This window comes from Alosa pseudoharengus, unplaced genomic scaffold, assembly GCF_046254945.1.
Source record: "Alosa pseudoharengus isolate Yale_2024_CS ecotype anadromous, Long Island Sound unplaced genomic scaffold, YU_APseudo_1.1 YU_APseudo_1.1_scf_9, whole genome shotgun sequence".
NCBI lineage: Eukaryota > Metazoa > Chordata > Actinopteri > Clupeiformes > Clupeidae > Alosa > Alosa pseudoharengus.
Window position 1 is genome coordinate 11,218,446 of NW_027468881.1, and position 20,074 is coordinate 11,238,519.

At 49.1% G+C, this 20,074-nt stretch overlaps 1 protein-coding gene across 1 annotated transcript in view; it reads right to left on the minus strand.

Annotated features, from left to right (window-relative positions):
- Positions 1–1,283: 1,283 nt before the first annotated feature.
- The window catches only part of bmp7b (bone morphogenetic protein 7b), a 31,864-nt gene continuing 13,073 nt past the window's right edge, over positions 1,284–20,074 (minus strand). The window contains exons 2-7 of the mRNA XM_076276384.1: positions 12,354–12,546; positions 8,059–8,207; positions 6,300–6,494; positions 3,627–3,703; positions 2,349–2,459; positions 1,284–2,255 (exon numbers count right to left, since the gene is read on the minus strand). Of these exons, the coding sequence (XP_076132499.1) occupies positions 2,106–2,255; positions 2,349–2,459; positions 3,627–3,703; positions 6,300–6,494; positions 8,059–8,207; positions 12,354–12,546 (875 nt within the window). The 3' untranslated portion in view covers positions 1,284–2,105. The remainder of the gene's footprint in view (positions 2,256–2,348; positions 2,460–3,626; positions 3,704–6,299; positions 6,495–8,058; positions 8,208–12,353; positions 12,547–20,074) is intronic.

Genomic DNA, 20,074 nt, shown 5'->3' on the forward strand with positions numbered 1-20,074 from the left:
TGTTCCCCTCTCTGTGTCCCTGGCTGAAAACATGATGAGTGTTAGAACTGTGGTCAAATAATGAGTCATGAGATCAGAAACAGTTGCACTGCGCTGCAGAACCACAACTAGGCCCGCTGGCACCCGCCACTGCCCCAGTCAGAACCGTGGCCCAGAAAACATGATGTACAGGCTGTGACTCTCTCTGTGTGTGTGTGTGTGTGTGAAGAGAAAGGATGAGAGAGCAGGGCAGAGAGAAATGTTTGGGTATGTTCTGCTCAAGCATGTGCTTGTGAAGGTGCCTATATGCCTACACGTCCTCTGAAGTGAGAAAGGAGTGTGGAATGTGTGTTTGCCATACCTGGCCCAATCCATGATCTCAAGAGAGGACAACAAGGAGATATTTAGACTGATGTTCTGTAGCAATCTCTTCCCAGATCACATTCTCCCACAAGGTCTCATAAACAACTCCTGCATCCCATCATGAACCATCCATCACGCCATCTCCACTTAGGCCTAATGGTACCTTTCACAACACCAAGACCACTTGCCTCCCATATCTAATGCACAAAGGGATTTCCCATAATGGTCTCAGTGCCTGCAGATGGACTGCGCTGCAAACCAACAACAACAAAAAAAAAAACGTTTTCTTCCAAATGTCTCCCCGGTGCATTGTTATAGCGCATGTGATTTGTGAACAAGTGAATCCTGTTTTGGAGAACTTCAAGTGGCTCCCTCCAAACTTGGCAGCGCTGTGCAGTATTTCAACCTAATGGCGTTGGACAGATAATAATGTAATAAAGAATAAATGCTGTCCAGAATAACAACGGGTTCTTCATGCAGCACATAAAGAAATGTTTTCATTTTGTGTCTCCCCTCAAGCCAGCAGCACTATCAGCAGTGGGCATCCAACTCATCCATAGTCAGAACCAAGGTTTGCTAATCAGTGTTTTTCCACATTCATTCCTATAAAACTGATTTAGGAACCCAATATTGGCTGTAAAGTACACCAGAGTCTTACTGAAACCAAACTCTGAATTTTTACTACAGAATGAGGTGCCGTGGTCATTGCTATGGCATGTGCTTTAATCGGTCTGGCTTGATGACGGGGTTTGGGACGATGGACACAGATAAGGAGGACAAGGGGCTACAGTTTATGCCAGGATGATGGTTTAACGACTGGTATGTGTGTGCAAGCTCGGTCCTGTTTTATTTTTGTTAGTGGGTTCGATAACGGAGGGAGCACCTGATTAAAGACATATAGACACAGAGGCACGGATGAGATAAGACACACAGGGAAAGCATTCAGTCTCTTCATTCAAAGAGCAGGAAATAAATACACTTTTTATTTTTAACTTTCTGTGAAAAAAGAAAACTATTTACACAATTTTGTACAAAAACAGTTCATAAGTTGTTCTCTCACTCGTGTAGCCCAGCCTTTTTAATCATCGAGACAAGCAAAATCATTTTTGGGAATAGGAAACATTTTGATGTAAAAAAAATCATAAAAAGACTGTCTTCTGTGTATTTCAATACAATCACTTCTTAAAATGTCTCCTCATAATACACAGTAGAAAGCACAGGGACCGGACAAGTGTGTGTGGACACATGGTTGCACCCATCTGTGAGTGTATGTGTGAGAGAGAAATGGTTTGTGAAAGATGAAGATGCTGTGTGTGTGTGTGTGTGTGTGTGTGTGTGTGTGTGTGTGTGTGTGTGTGTGTGTGTGTGTGTGTGTGTGTGTGTGTGTGTGTGTGTGTGAGTAAGACAGAGAGAGAGAGGTCCATTGTTTTTTTGCAAAATGTTTCACTCTTCTGAAGCCTCTACATTGTGTTTGTGTGTGTATGTGCCTATGTAGTGAGAACAGCCATTGATTAGGCTGGCGGACTGATAGTGCCTGCCACACCTGCACTTCTCTCATGTCCAGATCCAGCAGTCCCATCTCTATGGTCCGACAATACCAGCAGTCCTTCTGACCACAACACACTCACTGCCATGAAGACGTGTATGTGTGGGAGTCTGTATTTCAGTGTGTGTTTGTGTGTGTGTGTGTGTATGTGTGTGTAAGCGACTGTGTGTGTGTGTGTGTGTGCTCCGAGCTGATCTCTGAGGCATTGGGAGAGGGTCTAGTGACATCCACAGGCTCTCACCACCATGTTGCGATACTTCTTGAGGATGACATTGGAGCTGTCGTCAAAGTAGAGGACGGAGATGGCATTGAGTTGCGTGGGCGCACAGCACGGCTTGGGCACCATATCTGGGTTGATGAAATGGACCTTGGGAGAGAGAGTGGTGAAAGTTCAGAGGTCAAGAGGTCATAAATTAACATACATGGGGGAGTGGTGAAATGGCCCATGGCCGTCACCTACCAGTGTCTGCACGATGGCGTGGTTGGTGGCATTCATGTAGGAGTTGAGAGGAAAGGCGCACTCTCCCTCACAGTAGTATGCAGCGTAGCCCTCAGGAGCGATGATCCAGTCCTGACCACCGGGGGGAGGGAGGGAGGGAGATTTTGGAAAGAGAAGAGGAATTAGAGAGGGACGTGCCATAAAGAGCAAAAATCTGCTAAACAGCCCATGCTTTTGTGGATATCAATTATGGAACAGTGGAATGGGTGCCTGTAGACCAGGGGCAAAAGGTCACTCTTGTGTGGTGTCACTGTAGGTTATGGTGAGATAATAAGAATGTCAATTCTGTCAATGTGTGAGAGTGTAAAAGGAATTCTAAGATCTAAGCTCCTATGTTCCTGAGGAAAATAGGGTAAGCTCCTAAGGGAAAAAATGTAAGACAAAGAGGAGAGAGAGAGAGACAGAGACAGACAGAGGAGAGTCCAAAGAGGAAGAGGAAGAGTAAAGGAGTGGGAGTGAGAGCCAGAGAGACAGAGTGACATCTGGCATGTGACTGCCGTGTGACTTGTGGCCACCAGGCTGATTAGGTAATAAGAGGCCTGTCCACTCTGGTGTGATATCCACTTCTATCCATTCTTTGAGTTAAGATGGCAACACCTCATGACACATTTAAGACTTATTGGTGTTGAGACATGTCTCTAGGAACTAGGACTAGGAAATGGTTCAGATTGCACAATGTCTTTCAGATGATTCTAATCACAAGATGTGTGCATAATGTGGGATGTAATGTGGACGAGATATAAAGAGACTGGGAATGAGACGGAGAGAGACTAGGAATGAGACGGAGAGAGACTAGGAATGAGACAGAAAGAGACTGGGAATGAGATATAAAGAGACTGGGAATGAGACAGAAAGAGACTGGGAATGAGACAGTACAGTATGTGGGGCTGAGACAGAGGAGTGAGAGAAGAGAGAAATACAGACAGAGAAAGGTTAGATGGCCCAGAAAGAAATATGTGTGTGTGTGTGTGTGTGTGTGTGTGTGTGTGTGTGTGTGTGTGTGTGTGTGTGTGTGTGTGTGTGTGTGTGTGTGTGTGTGTGTGTGTTGTACAGAAGAGAGAGATAGAAGAGGATGAAGACAGAGGTAATGTATATAATTTGGTTTGAATGTGTGTGTGTGTGTGTGTGTGTGTGTGTGTGTGTGTGTGTGTGTGTGTGTGTGTGTGTGTGTGTGTGTGTGTGGTACAGAGAGGAAGAGGAGGATGAAGAGAGAGGTAATGTACAGGCACAGTGCCCTACCTGCCACCCCAGGTCCCTGAAGCTCACATAGAGCTCATGCTTCTTACAAGCCTGCTTCTGATCCGCACTGCTGTTCTCTGTGAGGCCAGTGTCAAACAAAACACACACACATACATAGACACACACACATACACACACATACACACACACACACACACACACATACACACACACACACACACACATACATACATACATACACACACATACACACACACACACACACACACACACACATACATACACACACACACACATACACACACAAACACACACATACACACACACACACACACATACATACACACACACACATACATACACACACACACACACCATGGAGAAAGACAGGGTGTTAGAGACACTAAAAACCTGATGGAGAGAGGGAAGTCTCTCACACACTCAACAGAGCAGATATGTATAGAATGAGAGAACGAGGGAGTGAGAGAGAGAGAGAGAGAGAGAGAGGAAAGAGAGAGGGTGATTGTTTACTGTGCAGCTACATGAAAAGAGCAGCAGATAGTGATGTTAAGACAGGCCACTGTGTTTAACACATGATACATCACCCAGCCCAAAGGAATACAACGTCAAGAATAACCACATCCCAGGAGCCCAGTATAGTGGGGAAGGCATAAGGGGCCCTCCCTTCACAGTCTAAAGGAGACTAAATATCACACTAGCACAAAAAGATGGCCTGTAGGGTTTAGCGCTGCAGCACTGGGGTCACTTTTAAAGGGGGTCTCTTATTAGTAAGTCATAACTGAGCGCCCAAAAAGTTAAGGCGACAGCGATATATTTTATCAGTCTCCTCACACAAAGGTCCACCTGCAGACAGTCATTTGATCTGGTTGGCTTGGTCATGCTGACTGAATGTCCTCAGAGTTTCTGGTTGTTTTCTCTGGAGCTCTCGGGGTCCTTTAATGACTTGCTCTGGTCACCACTCTGAAGTGAGAATCCTTAAACTCCTCTATACAGCTATACAGCCTCTACAGCTTTTCTCTGCTCTTTCTCTCCAGTGTTTCCCTCTCTTTCTCGGTCTGATGTCTCATCTTCTCGTCTTCTCGTCTGTCCTTCCTGGTCTAGTGCCAGTGCCGGAGCTCTTCCCATCTGGGAGATGTTATGCCCCAGAACAGCCGTAGTCAGAGGCCCGCTCAAATGGCAGTCCTACCAAACAAGCACAAAAAGTAGTTCCAAACTCACTTACTCACTCACTCGATCACGCCAACCCCTATTGTATGCCAACAGGGTATGCAGAGTATGCCAACCCCTGGTGGCTTAACGTATTTTAATGAGCCGGGCCCATGTGCCCACAAAGGGCAGAAGGGAAAAAATGGCTCATGGCTCAGGAGTTTGAGGCTGACCTTAACCACTGCTTCCTCCTCACACACTACAGCTAGTCATATTAGTCATATACGAACCCATGATATTAGTGTGTGCGTGTGTGTGTGTGTGTGTGCATTTGACGTTGCACAGACAGAAGTGGTTCTGGTTTAAGAGGGTCTCTCTACCTAAGTGTGAAGAGAAACAAGAAGAGATTCAAACGAGACAGATTGTAATCTGCAGCAAAAATAAAATAATAAAGCGACGTTCGCAGATGTTTTGGAACGCGGGGGAAAAAATCCAGGGCCCCTTACCCCCCTCCAACCCCCCTGTCCTCATCTGTCTTTGATTTCTCCCGAGACCCACATTACCCCGCGTGGCGCGAGGCAAGCTCTCCAGGCTCAGACCGACGCGCCTGCCACGCTGCTCAGACACAGCCGCACACCTCGGGCTCAGGAATTTCACCTCTGGACAACCTCCGCCGCTCTACTAAACTGCTGTTGACAGCCACATGTATTATGCTCAGACACGATGAAAAGGATCATTCTTCATTGAAAAACACGCCGGATCAGATGTTGCCGTGCTCCCCTCCGACGCTCTGCTCACCAGTTAAAGACTGACCCCCCCCCCCCCCCCCGCGCTGACCTCCCCTCCCCCAAAACCCACGTCCATCTTCCATGCTATGTCAGCATGATCAGCATTTTGAAGATGTTTTTTTATTCTCATGTCATGTGTTGTCTAAGCTTGTGTAAGCCTATGGCCTTAGCGCCAGCATCTCGCTCTTCCAACTGAGCTCCAGCCAAGCAGACATTACTCCCACAAACCCATTGTCATAGCTTCTGTAGTATTCAATGTATACAGTAATCTTAAAGTATTTTTCTTGTAGTATATTCTTGTCATCTAGTGGTAAAAGTGGCAAAACCAAGGTCAAACAAAGTCTAGCTGCATCATCTTAAATGGAAGAAGTGTGATATGTCAAAACAATATATTTTGCATTAAAAGTAAAAGTGGCACATATAAAAAGAGGAACTGAAACTGAAAAAGGAGGAAGGAAACTGAGCTGCTATGCTCCCCACATTCTGTGCCCCCTGTGGAAAGGAGCCCCCCCCCCCCCCCCCATAGCCAACACATGTATGCACTTCCATAAACTGCACACGTCCACATTTATATCCCTGCTTGAGTTTGAGGTCTATATGTGCAGACCACACTCATGTCTGCATCTCTGGCCCTACATCTCCCAGCCTGCTGTCCTGAGTTAGCGCCACCAGACTGACTCTCTCTCTCTCTCTTTCTCTCTCTCTCTCTCTCTCTCTCCACTGCCCCCAACCCCCCCCGGCCGGTCGGGCTGCTTACCTGCGATGTTGGCCACTCGTAGTGCCTCCTGGCCCTTGGGCCCCTTGGCCTTGCGCGACTTGGAGCTGCCCTGGGTGGAGCGCACACTACGGATGTGCACCTCCGTGGCCTTGAAGAAAGCCACCATGAAGGGCTGCTTGCTCTGGGGCCCGTTGCGCCCGATCAGGCCCGCCGTCCGTGGGTTCACGCTCTGGCCTGCAGGGGGAGACAGAGAGCACCGGCTCACTCATATGCACACAGATCTACACACACACACACACACACTCACTAAGGCTCAGACTGGAAGGGGACAGTGGAAGGTGTATTTGTGGATTTGGCCGGAGGAAATTATATTGTCATTTCTGTCCTCCTCTCAACAGTAGTTTACAGATGGAATGGATTTAATTATATAACGGAGGGAAGAACTTGATGAGCGCATATGAATAGTATGAATTGTGTTTATGATGTGTGTTTAAATCTTTTAGCTTTGTGACCATTTTGGAGTTTTGAATTTGTGCATGTTTTTGCTTTTCGTGGAGGCATATTTATGTAATGTGTGTATGTGTGCCAACTCGTGAATGTGTGTGTGTGTGTGTGTGTGTGTGTGTGTGTGTGTGTGTGTGTGTGTGTGTGTGTGTGTGTGGTCCGCACTGTTTCTTTTCTTTTGTCTGAGTAATTCTCAGAGCTGGGGTTTGTGAACGTGTCTGTTTTCTCTCCAAATTCCTTGGATGTTGTTTTGCTGCTTTTTGAAATTCATGACTTCTGTCAAGCACACACATGCTGCCTGACGTTAAAGAGACAGCCTTAAAAAGCCTGTGTCTGAATTTGCATGTGTGTGTTCTTTTTTCACACACACACACACACACACACACACACACACACACACACATACACACACACACACACACAAACAGTATGTGTAAGTGCCAGTGATAACATATCCTGCATGCATGTGCACCTCCATGCATTCTCCCACACGTAAATACACACATAAACACACACACACACACACACACACACACACACACACACACACACACACAAGCTGGAATGTATCTCAGTCTCTGTTCTGACGTGAGGCTGAAGCCAGGCTTGCTGGTTGTCAGCAGCGATGGGACGACCTGGCGAGCCTGCACAGACATGCCCCCTCACCTCTTCCACCGCCACCCCCCCACCCCCCGCCCCACACACACACACACACATACAAACACACACACACACACACATACAAACACACACACACACGCACACACACAACCCTTCACATGAAAGCAGAATCCATCTGTTTTCCTACACTGTTACACTCCTGACGTGTAGCATCCTGCCCCCCAGAGCTGTGGGCTGGGAGTCCGCTCCTCTCTGATGCTCAGGGACTCAGGGACGAGCCTCTTACTACCACTGCTGAAGATGACAGGCACTGATCTCAGATCAGACTACTGTAGTGCACACTATAGGAATAGTGGTGTGTGTCTACGCATCTGTGTGTGTCTGTGTGCATATGTGTGTGAGCATCTGTGTGTGTGCGCGTGCATGCGTGTGTGTGTGTGTTTGCGTGTGTGTGTGTGTGTGAGCGTGTGTGTGCATGTGTCGGTGAGTGCATGTCCATTATGTGCGTTGGATAATTAGGTGAGGACAGTTGAGCTTGTCAATGTTGGACTTGTGAAGCTTGACTGACACTGATTGAGTTGGTCCCTGTAAATGGCCCCGGTCAATCTGCGCTAGCGAGTAAGTGACCGAGGAGATGGGACTGGAGGGGTTACTGCTGGAGTGGGTCACTCACCGTCCACTCCCTCCAAGGACAGCTGCAGACCCAGGTTGCGGCCGGGGTTCAGGACCCAGTGGTTGCTGGTGGCGGTGATGTCAAACACCAGCCAGCCCTCTTCGGCTGCCCAGATGACCCGCGAGTCCAGCAGGAAGAGGTCCGACTCCCTGTGACAGAAATAGAGAAAGAGAGAGAGACAGAGAGATAGAGAGAGAGAGAGTGGGAGAGGAATGGAAAGATACAAGTTAAAGCCAAGAGATACAACCTGTGGGTTCACGAAGGTGAGACTGGAGGGGAAAGAAGAAAGGAGACAGAAATAGAAAGAAGGAAAGGGAGGATGAAAGGAAGGGAGGGAGAGACAGCGAGGAGAGGAAAGAAGCGAGTGAAAAAGGGAGTGACAGGCAAAGATGAAAGCAGGGGAGTCTCCGTGATCTGCGTATGCATTCAGGCACTCGTAACATTTGAAGGACTTTTATTCTTCCGTCATGCAAATGTGCAGATGAGTGTGTTTGTGTGTGTGAGTATGTGTGTGTGTGTGTGTGTTTGTGTGTGCATGCATGCATGTGTTATGTGAGGGCATATGTGTGTGTGTGTGTGTGTTTGTGTGGTTTTTCTGTGAGTGCATGTGTGTGTGTATGAGTATGTGCATAATTACTAGTGTGAGTGTGTGTGTGTGTGTGTGTGTGTGTGTGTACGTTTGTGTGTATATGTGTGTGTGTGTGTGTGTGTGTATGTGTGTGTGTGTGTGTGTGTGTGTGTACGTTTGTGTGTATATGTGTGTGTGTGTGTGTGTGTGTGTGTGTGTGTGTGTGTGTGTGTGTGTGTGTGTGTGTGTGTGTGTGTCTGTGCGTGCGTACGTGCATGCGTGTGTGTAAGAGATTGTTTGGATGCAGCGGAGGCCTGCCTGGGCAGGGCCACGCTGGGCTGAGCATCCGGAGTGCCCGCTGCCAGCCTGCCCGTCCGCCTGCCAACACCCAGAAGGGAAGAGGCTGCAGAGCAAGTGGCGGAACAGCGGGATTAACCACAAGAGCGTCCCGACCACAAGAGGCCTGCAAAGCCAAAATGTTTGATTACTCCAAAGGCAAACAATGGAGCGCGAGTCACGGATAGAGAGAAGCCGGGGAGGGAGAGAGGGAGAGAGAGAGAGAGTGAAAGAGAGAGGGAGAGGGGGGGGGAGAGAGGAAGAGAGAGAGAGGGAGAGATGGAGAGGGAGAGAGAGAGAGGGAGAGAGAGAGGGAGAGATGGAGTGGGAGAGAGAGAGAGACAGAGACAGAGAGAGAGAGAGAGAGAGAGAGAGAGAGAGAGAGAGAGAGAGAGAGAGAGAGAGAGGGATATTTTGGATTGTGGTCGGCCTGAGGCCACTGGGACACTGTCAAGGGGGGAAGCAAAACAACGAGGACAACTGCATGGGAAAAACCCCACAGTGTTGTGCACTGACCTACATCAGGGGGGGCCGAGGCTGGACACTTAGATACAATTACAGCAAGGAATCATGCAAACAAAACACAAACACACCGAGGAGCGGAGAGAGAGAGAGGGAAAGAAGGATAGAGTAAAAAGGAGAAGGAGGACAAGGAGAAGCAGGATGGCAGAAAAAAGGAAGTGGACATCAAAGAAAAGAGGAAGTGGGGAAAATCAGCCAACAGATTGGAAAAAGAGAGAGAGACAGACAGACAGAGAGACAGTGAGAGAGAGAGAGAGAGAGAGAGAGAGAGAAAGAGACAGAGAGAGAGTGAGAGTGAAAGAGAGTAGAGGTGGCAGGAGGAGAGAGGACTCCAGATGGTGAGGCCCAGGGGAGCACTTCATTTCCTTAATTGATCATAATGGCTTTATAAACGGCTGCTGCTCTCCCAGAGAACAAGCGGCCCCGCCGTAAATCACCAGCCGGAATTTAGCACCAGAGAGGAAGGGGTGGGGGGGGGGGGGGGAGAGTGAATATGCGATGGAGAGGGGAAAATAGAATTATAATGTGGGTGAGTTAATCAACTGACAGTGGCCATGAGAGAGGGAAGAATGGGGGAAAAACCCAGGAAGAGAGTGAGACCACTTCAGCCAGAAAAAAAGAAAAGAAGAGAAGAGATGCTAGGAAGAGGGGATGAAAAGAAAAGACAGATGAGAGAAAGAGAGCATAAGAAAGAGTCTGAGGAAGCCCTTGAGGGATGAGAGGGAGAGTCTTTCCATCAGTGCAATCCATCCTGGAGCTTCCCCAAAGCCCTGAGCATCAGTAGACTGGCCAGGCTCACTCTGGACCACAGCCCCCAACCCCCACACCAAACCCCCCCCCCCACACACACACACACACACACACACACACACATCCTCAGCACACACCAGAAGCTGCTGCCCAGAAACCCAAGGCCTCCCTGGGTCACCTTTACTGAAGCTACCCCACACACACCTGGGACACAGGAAAGGACTCGAGAAGGAGGCTGTGTTTTCTCTTTTTGCCTTGTATTACACTCAATCCCTTTCGTTAGATTATGTATTCATTTAACTAAGCTCTCTCTCTCTCTCTCTGGCTCGAGAAGGAGACTCTGTTTTCTCCTTTTGCCTTGTATTACACTAAATCCCTTTCGTTAGTTTATGTATTCATTTAACTAAGCTCTCTCTCTCCCTCCCTCTCTCTCTCTCCCTTTCTCTGGGGAGAGGACAAAAGCATGTGTTGTTCCTCTGCTCCTCCAGGGGCAACAGTAGCCTCCATGAGGGGTCTGGCGGAACAGAGGCAGGGAGGAAAAAGGGGGTATTGGCGGGGAGGGGTGGACAGTCTCCCCTGGTGTGAGTTACACACGCCCCCTCTGGAAGGTTCCGACAGGGCAGCTGGGGGAGTTAGACGTCTGCGGCACACAAGCAGCTCTTTGAGAGCCGGACCGACATCGCCTGGAAAAAGGAAAACACAGGGCGGCTGAAAGAGCCGGGGTCTGGAGTGAGTCCCCTAAGCTTCCGACATGCTGACCAACACTTCGCCACAACCTGTCTGATGAGTTTACCCTGACAGAACAAACTGAATTTGAGATACTCATCCCACACCGCCCCGACCACCCTTCCCATAACCCTACCCCTACTCCCAAGTTCCACTGGAAGCCTGCACAGGGAAGAAGTGGTATTCTCTACAGGGGAACAGTGGTATACTCAATAAAAAGTGCTTAAACAGTGCCATTTAGGTACCGGACGGCTTGGGGGAAGAAACTCTTCCTGAGTCTATTAGTCCTTGCAGCCAGTGTACAATATCTGCTTCCTGAGCGAAGCAGAGAGAACCGACCATAGACTGGGTGGCTGGAGTCTTTAAGTATTTTGGTGGTCTTGGTTTTGGTGGTACCGTTGTAGACCTAAAAAGCGTTGCATATTGACACCAAGGGGCATAGATATCAATCCTTCCATGGTGTTGCTTTAAGCCTGAAGCAGTTCCAAAGGGAAAGGTACGCACATCCAAGGTAGATTACAACAGGTGCCATGTCTAAAGTGTCAGCAGTAAAAAGAAGGATAGAGACATGCACACTGTTGCAGAAGCTCACAGGCAACTTTTTATTATCGCTTTTTATTATATTATATCTTATTATATTATTTTTTGCTGCTTCAAGCCTGCACATACCACCACAAGGCCCTGAGTGGTGCCAGTGGCTGGACAGTGGCTGGGAGTCTCTCTGCAGACGGGTCCCTTCCCTTCCGTCTCCCTGTGCCCTGTGCTCTAGAGCGACAGTGGGGGTGGACAGGGTTACACCAATGGACCTGAACATGAGAAGATGGCGGCATGGAAATATGGAGTAGGAGGGCTGCTGAGGTTATGGCCTTCCCAGCCTAGCCATGTGCTGTGGGGTTCTCAGCTCTGTTCAATTCACATTCTTACATACGAGCACAGATGGCCCATTCATGGGGGAGGCAGCAGAAACATACAGTTTTTTTTATCAAAATCAACAGTCCAACAAGGCAATTAAGGACATTAAGGAGAAACAGGTGTACGTTTTCACAGGCAATACAGGCCTGATGAATCCATCCCCTGAGTTCCAACTCTCTGGAAGCCCAAATCATCCCACTGCCAAAGTTGTCCATCTTTACATTATCTGATATGTCGTAACATTTGAAGGACATTTATTCTTCCAGGCAAATGTGCAAATGAGTGTGCTTGCGTGTGTGTGAGTATGTGTGTGCATGCATGTATGGGTGTGTATGCATATGAATGTGTGTGTGTGTGTGTGTGTGAGTACCTCCACTTGTTTGTGTGTGTGTGTGTGTGTGTGTGTGTGTGTGTGTGTGTGTGTGTGTGTGTGCGTGTGTGTGTGTGTGCATGAGTGTGTGTGCCTCTGTGTGAATCTCACCTGTCTGAGTGTTCCTCCAGCACCTGGTAGACGCTGATGCGAAAGGTCTCGTTGTCAAATCGCTCCTGGACGAAGTCCTTGTAGATGCGGAACTCGGCAGCAGTGACCGCCTCCCCCTCTGGAATCCTGGACAAGTCGAAGCGGAATTCCCGGTGGTGCCGTCGCACGGGCAGGAACTCTTTATCATGTTCCACTGAGGGGGAGGCAAGACAGACACGCTTTCACTACAGGGATGACCACAAACAAACTGCTATGTTCATCTGCTGGACACTGCATGAGAAAACATCAACAGATTCCTTAGGTTGGACTCTGTTAAGTTCTCTTGTGATTCTGACAAAGCAAGAACACACACACACACACACACACACACACACACACACACACACACACACAAACTAAAAGACAGTCAGACTTGTTCCAAAGGATAAAGAAGTTTGCCGTGATAAATTGAGAACACCCCCCAAGAGAGACCGTATGAAAAATGAAAAATGGAAAAATGTAAATTGATTTAGACATGGATACACAGACAGCTTTATGGCTTGCTCTCACACTCGAGCTGCTTTATGCTCGTTCTCGGAGAACCGGAGAGAATTGACGTCTCAGTCTCTCATCTGGACCACATGAGGTGAAGCCTGCACCCTAGGCCCAGCGCAACTTCCCCTGTGTCCATCACATACACAAACACACACACACACACACACACACACACACACAGAACAACCTAATCCTGTTATATTTCTCAAAAAAACGTGAACCTACACAATACAACGCTTGCTTAATCCATACAAACCCACACACACACACACACACACACACACACACACACACACACACACACACACACACAGGCTCACAGATCCATACTACACACAGCACAGTTCACACATTCCTCCCTGCCTCCCCAGCACACAGCAGGGATTGCTGTCTCATCTCACATCGTCCTTTCAGACCGGATCTGTTTTTGCCTTTCGTTCGGTAGCCGTCATGCCCGTCACCACTAATACCCTCCGTTGACCCCTGACCCCCAGTTTGGTTAACTTAACCCCCGGTGTTTGTCATATCCTGCCCCGAGCCCTCTATTCCGCAGGACGCCTCGGCCTCCTGTGGTGCTTCAGGGCCGTGAGCTCACTGGCCCTCAAGAGCAAAAGCCTTCACCTTCCCACAAACATGCAGTCGTGCAGGAGGTCCTAGCTGGGAGAGTTATTCCCTGACTATGACACAGAGGCCACAGGAAGTACCAGGAGAATTACTAAAGCCATTTTCGATGAAAGGCTTCGACAGATTAAATTGAGTTGACCACGTCAAAAACATATTTTTGGTCTTCCCGAAGCTGCCGTAGCTCTGAAACTGAATTCAGCATGACAGATTCCTACCAGCATCTTGTGATCCTGTGGGTGCCATGGAAACACGGCCCCATTCCGTGCTGCGGGTCAGTTCTGGAGTGCTGACCTCTGCAGCCGAGCCCATCGCTGCGGTCCAGAGGCCAGCAGCACATCCTGCAGCCACACCCAAGTCCTCCGCTCACTGCCCGGCTACTCTATCTCATGCTGAGGTCCTCCCCTGTCTCTCTCTCTGGCCTATCCTTCCGTCCACTTCTAAGGGCTATTATTGGCCCAGCTGGCCATATGAAGGGCTGCTTTCTCCCTGATGTCTCTTTCCCTGGACCTCTCTGGATGCTTTCCCTGTGGTTTTATGGGCGTGGTGGTGCAGCGGACAATCGGTCGGCCCGGGTTCGATTTCTGAACCTGCCGTTGTGAGTTTATGTCGATTTGGATAAGTGTCTGCTAAATACGAGTCAACTTTTAACTTTTTTTTTTCCGCCTTTTTTCAGTGTGCTGTGCCATTTTAGGAAAATCTCTGTGTTGTTTCTCATCAGACACTCATGCCTCATTCATCCCTCACTCTCTCTCTCTCTCTCTCTCTCTCTCTCTCCTGTCTTTCGATGGTGAGCTGATTGGCCAGTGAGCGCCTGCACCGGAGGCCTCGTCATCATCATCACGTGGCCGGTGAACTCTGCGCAGCTTTGGCTCGTCTGCCAGCTCTTTATCACGGCCAAGGCCTCGCAGTCGGACACAGACACAGAGACAAAGAGCGCCTTGTTGACACTTCCACTCCTGCGCTGCACAGTCAGAGCACCGAGTGGCCAGCTGTCCCCCCAGTCCACCACGCCGCTGAATGACTGACCATGATTGAGTGGCGGAAGATTGTAAATAGAAAGTAGATGGACATTAACTGCTTAACTCAGACCCATGGCTCTCTGCCGTGCTGTAACTTGTCTCATCGTCAACTCCCTCTCTCCCCTTTGCTCATTTTCCTAATGACTTTCTTCCCCTCCTCTGCTCATTCACTCTTTCCTTTTCCCTGTCCATCTGTGATGCTGTAGATCTCTTTTTTTTTCTCTCACTCACTTCTTTTATCCACCCTTTCCCCTTCATTCGCTCATGTCCCTCTCTCTCCACCACACACACACACACACACAAACACACACACACACACACACACACTGTGGCTGTGTGCAGCACACACAATGGCCTCACTGTCCGTGCAAGTGTGTGTGCACTCAGGGAAAGAGCATGGATCTAATTACTCTTCAGTGCAGGCCGGGTTTCTGTTGGTGATTACAGGAGGCCCATTCCAGTGCTCATTGTCCGGAGCTTCCCAGACCGTTTGCATTGTTTACATACCGCTTTCACTGAGGAGCACCCTCACAGTAGAGCTCTGCGACTCATCCTAACCTCAACCCCCCCCCCCCCCCCCCCCCAAACCACCACCACCACCATCACCCTCCCCAGCATCTCAAGCCCAGAGCACCTGTGCCTGTGCTCCCCCCTTCTTCTCCCCTCTCCTCTGTAGAATGGGACCTTTCAGAACACCAGCCTCTGGCCTCTGCACTGGGACACTGCCTCTACTTTATCTCCCTGACAAGCTCTTCTCTCTCTCCCTCTCTCTCTCTCTCTCTCTCTGTCTCTGCGGTCAGGGGCCCCCAGGGGAGTGATTGTTTGCCTGTCTCGGAACAACACCTGCGGACCTCATAGCCCCTCTAAGCACTGGATACAGGTGAGACGGTAATTCTGGAGCCCATTCATCTGTGCCCTTGCTTCCTGACCGGAACAACTGCAGTCTTTGATGGCTGGCTGTGCTGGATAGCAGCTGATGGTACCTGTTAAGAGTTTATTAAGGTGGGGAGTGGGGAGTGGGGGGGGGGGGGGGTGAATATGGGATCTGCTTAAGAGGTTTGCTTAGCAGTGGTTGAATTTCATAGTGGTATGTTGCGTGTTAGCTCTTTCCTTCTCATACCATATCGTACTATATGCCTCCTCTTATCTCTCTGTCGCCCGCCCCCTGCCTTTTCTCCCCTCACTCCCGGAACCATCACTCCATCCTGGAACATGCATTTCCCCACAGCATCAAAGGAGACACAGCTGACTTTTACTAGACTCCCTCTTTCCCTCCTCTCTCTCTCTCCTCCCTTCCTCCCTCTCTCTCCCTCTCTCTCTCTCTCTCTCTCTTTGTCTGTCGGGAGGGAAGATCAAACGCGGCGTTCCGGGGTGGTGTAAGTGCTTTTCCATTTCTCCACGGTGGTGTTTAATGGCCGCCGGGGCACCACGTGGTCAGAGCCTTCGCCGCTGCTCTCGCCGCTCAGACATGTGCCCCTGGAACGGCTTTAAAAGCTCTCCTGACAGACGGCCCTCCACGCCTCCCACTCCGAGGAGATCCCATCCAAGGTCCGAGTCCAGGCTTTTATGGCGGCTCTGGTATGTTGTTCCGGACCGGCTGCTCGAGCCTGCTCTTGTGGCTGTATTTCAGGAAGGTTATCTGAAGCGTTAAATCCAAAATTTCCCACCTGTTCTTGGAAAGACCTGGTACACAGCTCCAGAACTGATTTGGAGCCAAACAAATTGTGGAATAGGGCCTGTTTTGTGTGTATCTGAATATGTGTGAGTTTGTCTCTGTGTGTGTGTGTGTGTGTGTGTGTGTGTGTATAAATGCATCTGTGTGTTCGCGACCTTGTGTGTGCATGTTTGTGTGTGCACTGTGTGAGCAAATGTGCACATCTGTGTGTGTGAGTGTGTGTGTTTGTTAGTGCACAGCTGAGCTGGCAGACTTGCAACTGGCTTGGAGTCCTCCTGGCCTTGTACTTTAAGTGCACGCGTGAGGTCACCACACGACTATGTGCATATTGAGTAGATGACATAAAAAGTCAGCCAGCTACACTAATACACACATGAACACACAAACATAAACACACACTTACACATACACACACAGACACACACACACACACACACACACACAACGAAAAGCAAAAAATACAACCACGCACAGTAAGGCAAAATTGCTTCTACTAGGGGACACATTAGATGATAAAACAGAAACACAACTACACACACACATACACACTCATTGTGCAAACTCTATGGGTATGAGTGAACACCAAGATGTACAACTGCATAACATGTCTAAACACACACACACGTACACACACACACACACACACACACACACACACACACACACACACACACACACACACATACACACACACACACACACACACATGCACCTCCACACTGAAAGCTGGTAAGCAGATTGCTGGAGCAGGACTTCCCTCTCCTCCCCTCGCCGCGCCGTTGGCTCATAAATAAAGCGGCGGAATCAGAGTGCAGAGGCGTCGATGACATGGGGAAGCCTGCACCACCTCCCCACACATCAGCCTGCAGACCCTCCCCTGGGCCCCCTAACACCCCCCCCCCCCCCCTCCCTCCATCTCCCCCTCGCACCTCGGGCCCTCGCGCCCCCCCCCCCCCCCACACCAGGCCCAGCACAGGTGCACACTGCACAGGCCCCGGCGATGGCCATCTCCCACCCCATGCCGCTAAGAGAACCACCAGGCCCTTAATCTTGCCGTCCGCCCCTCTGCACTCCAAGGCCTTTATCTAGTGGACTGTGAACAGCTGGCTGCACACTGCACACATCTCCAGCTAACCCTTTCCAGTCTCTTTTTTTCCTCTGCTTTGTTCTTTTTTTCCATGTTCTGCACTTCTCCCCCTCTTTCCTCATGGACATTTGCTTCTGACCGTGGATGTAACAGCATATTTCAAAGGAACCGTACAGTCCATTAGACACAGGGGCAGGGTAAAAGAAAATAGAGTTGACTGAAGTAAATGGAATAGCTTTCTTTGAATGGGATGAGAACCCAAGGCCCACAACAATAATAGGATTCTGAAACAGAGTGTCTGTTAGTGACTCTCTCTTGCAATCAAGGAAGCCAGAGAAACTGAACGTTCTAATCCGAAGCTGCATGTGAGGAGGTGACGACAGATGAAACTGACAAACATTGGGCCTACTTCCAGCAAATAAGTATATAAATCTCGACGTTTTAAAAGGCTTAACAATAAACATTCCTTGCCTCAATCATGAAATAGGCTAAGGATGCAGTGCACGATTTTGAGTTGGGTTTCGCAAAAGGTTGTTGATATTTTGCCGTCAACAACCAATTAAAAAACACCCCCACCTTCCAAGTTTGTGAAGCACATGGTTGGGTGATGGGTTTATGATTCAGTCTGACTCACTATCTTTGGTTCCCATTTCCAGAGTCAGGATTGTGCGCAAACACTCAAAGAACAGTTAGACAACCATGTGGAGCAATTCTCTGAACTTGACCAAAGGTTTAGGAATGGGATGGGATTAGAATCAGAGACTTTGTACAAAGCTGAGGGTTCTTATTTTCTGAGTGACCACGAGTTGAAACAAGAGGAGCGTTAGTTTATCACGTCACCACAGCAAATGAGTGAACCAAGCGAGTAAATGCATTGTCTTTCTCTCTTTCACTATTCCTTATGTTTCTGTCTCTCTCTCTCTCTCTCACAGCCTCCTTCTCTTTCCCTCTTTTACTCATTCAACTTTTCCCCTCTCTCTCTCTCTCTCTGGCAGTAATTAGAAGTGGGCTAGGGTGCAGTTAAATGAAAGCGGGCACATTTATGACTTCCTCTGGGAGGAAGCGAGTGGCCGGCGGAGTGGTGGCCCTACCTGTGTTAAACAAACAGAGGACACGCCGGGAGGGGAGCAGCAGTGGGCATTAAAAGGGGCAGCCGGGGAAACTCTATCCACAGGCATCTGAAACGCTGCCCGTTTCCAACCCTGCTTGCTTTTTCCTCTCTGTTGCTGGCCCAGCCCCGGATACAAACACACACACACACACACACACACACACACACACACACACACACACACACACACAGATCTTGATGCAAATATACACATGTGTATGCGCGCACACTAAAATAGACACAAAATGCAATACACACATGCAAACATTGAAATTCAAAACAAAACCACTGACTCGCTTTCTCTCTCTTAGACACTGACACACACACACACACACACACACACACACACACACACACACACACACACATACACATACACACACACAAACATACAAACACACAGGCTCTTACACACTGGCATTTCTACACACCAGAAGTGGTGTATTTCAGAAACTCTCTGTATGCTCCAGTCTCACATGGCAGCGCCCACAAGGTCAGTAAAGGTTACAGCTTTACACACACACACACACACACACACACACACACACACACACACACACACACACCTGATGTGGCTTTGGTCCTTTTTTCATGTAGCGGATATACACATATTCGCATCAGACTTCAAAAAATACAAAAATTAAAAAGACATCAATGTACATAAGGAATCAGTTCCTTTCAGATGTGTGTTATAACTATAAAGGGAAGAGGAAATGGAGGCCCAATCAAAAAGACACCTGCTCCTATGATGTGCAGGATGGTTCCCCCGTGGGGATTTTTCAATTAACAGTCAGAATAAGATAAAACATCTGCTAGCACATGTGCATGCAAGCGTTTTACGTTTGACTGTGTGTGTATGTGTCTGTCTGTCCACAGGCATATGTATGACGGAATTTTATAATGTCCTGTGTCGCTGGGTGTGTGTTTATGTGTGTGTGTTTATTCGTGTGAGTGAGTGTTCAGAAATCAAATGTGCTCCTTGCTGAAAACATTTCAATGTCAACATGACCAAAGCCATATTCTCGGACGCGGACAACAGAGACTGATTGAAAACGTCCCAGCCACACAACTACTGTATCACAAATATCCGGCAGCCTAATCAATCTTCAAAGCCCGCGACCTCGTGGGAGGGCGCATACCCAAACCGCTCAATCTGGCTCCAGATTTATCATGCACACGTGCATCGGCCACAATAAAGGTACTCTCCGGCTCCAAAGCAGCACGCCATCTGGGCTTCCTCCCCACAAGTGCACAGCGAGGCTGGGATCGAGACCGCTCCCTGACCACTCGTGTCCCCAGTCCAAAACCTCGTTGGCCAATCCCAGACAGAGCCCAGGGCCTGGGAGGGGATGACGTAGTGCCGCACCGGGCGCTGACCGACAGCTGCATGCCGGCCGGGGCCTGTCGGCGTTTCAAGACGACCTCAGAGCCTCAGAGCCACAGGCAGACATCAGTGACACCTCTCTCTCTCTCTCTCTCTCTCTCTCCTTCACCCTTTTTTCCTCTCTCCCCCTCTCTCTCTTTCTTTCTCTCCCTTTCTTTCTTTCCCTCTCTCCATGTTGGGTCCGTCTGTGTAGCAGGCCAGGGTTGAATAGAGGGCAGCCGCGGGGTTTACGCCCGGCAGGATGGAGTGACAGAAAATGAGAGAGGGAGGGGGAGAGAGAGAGAGAG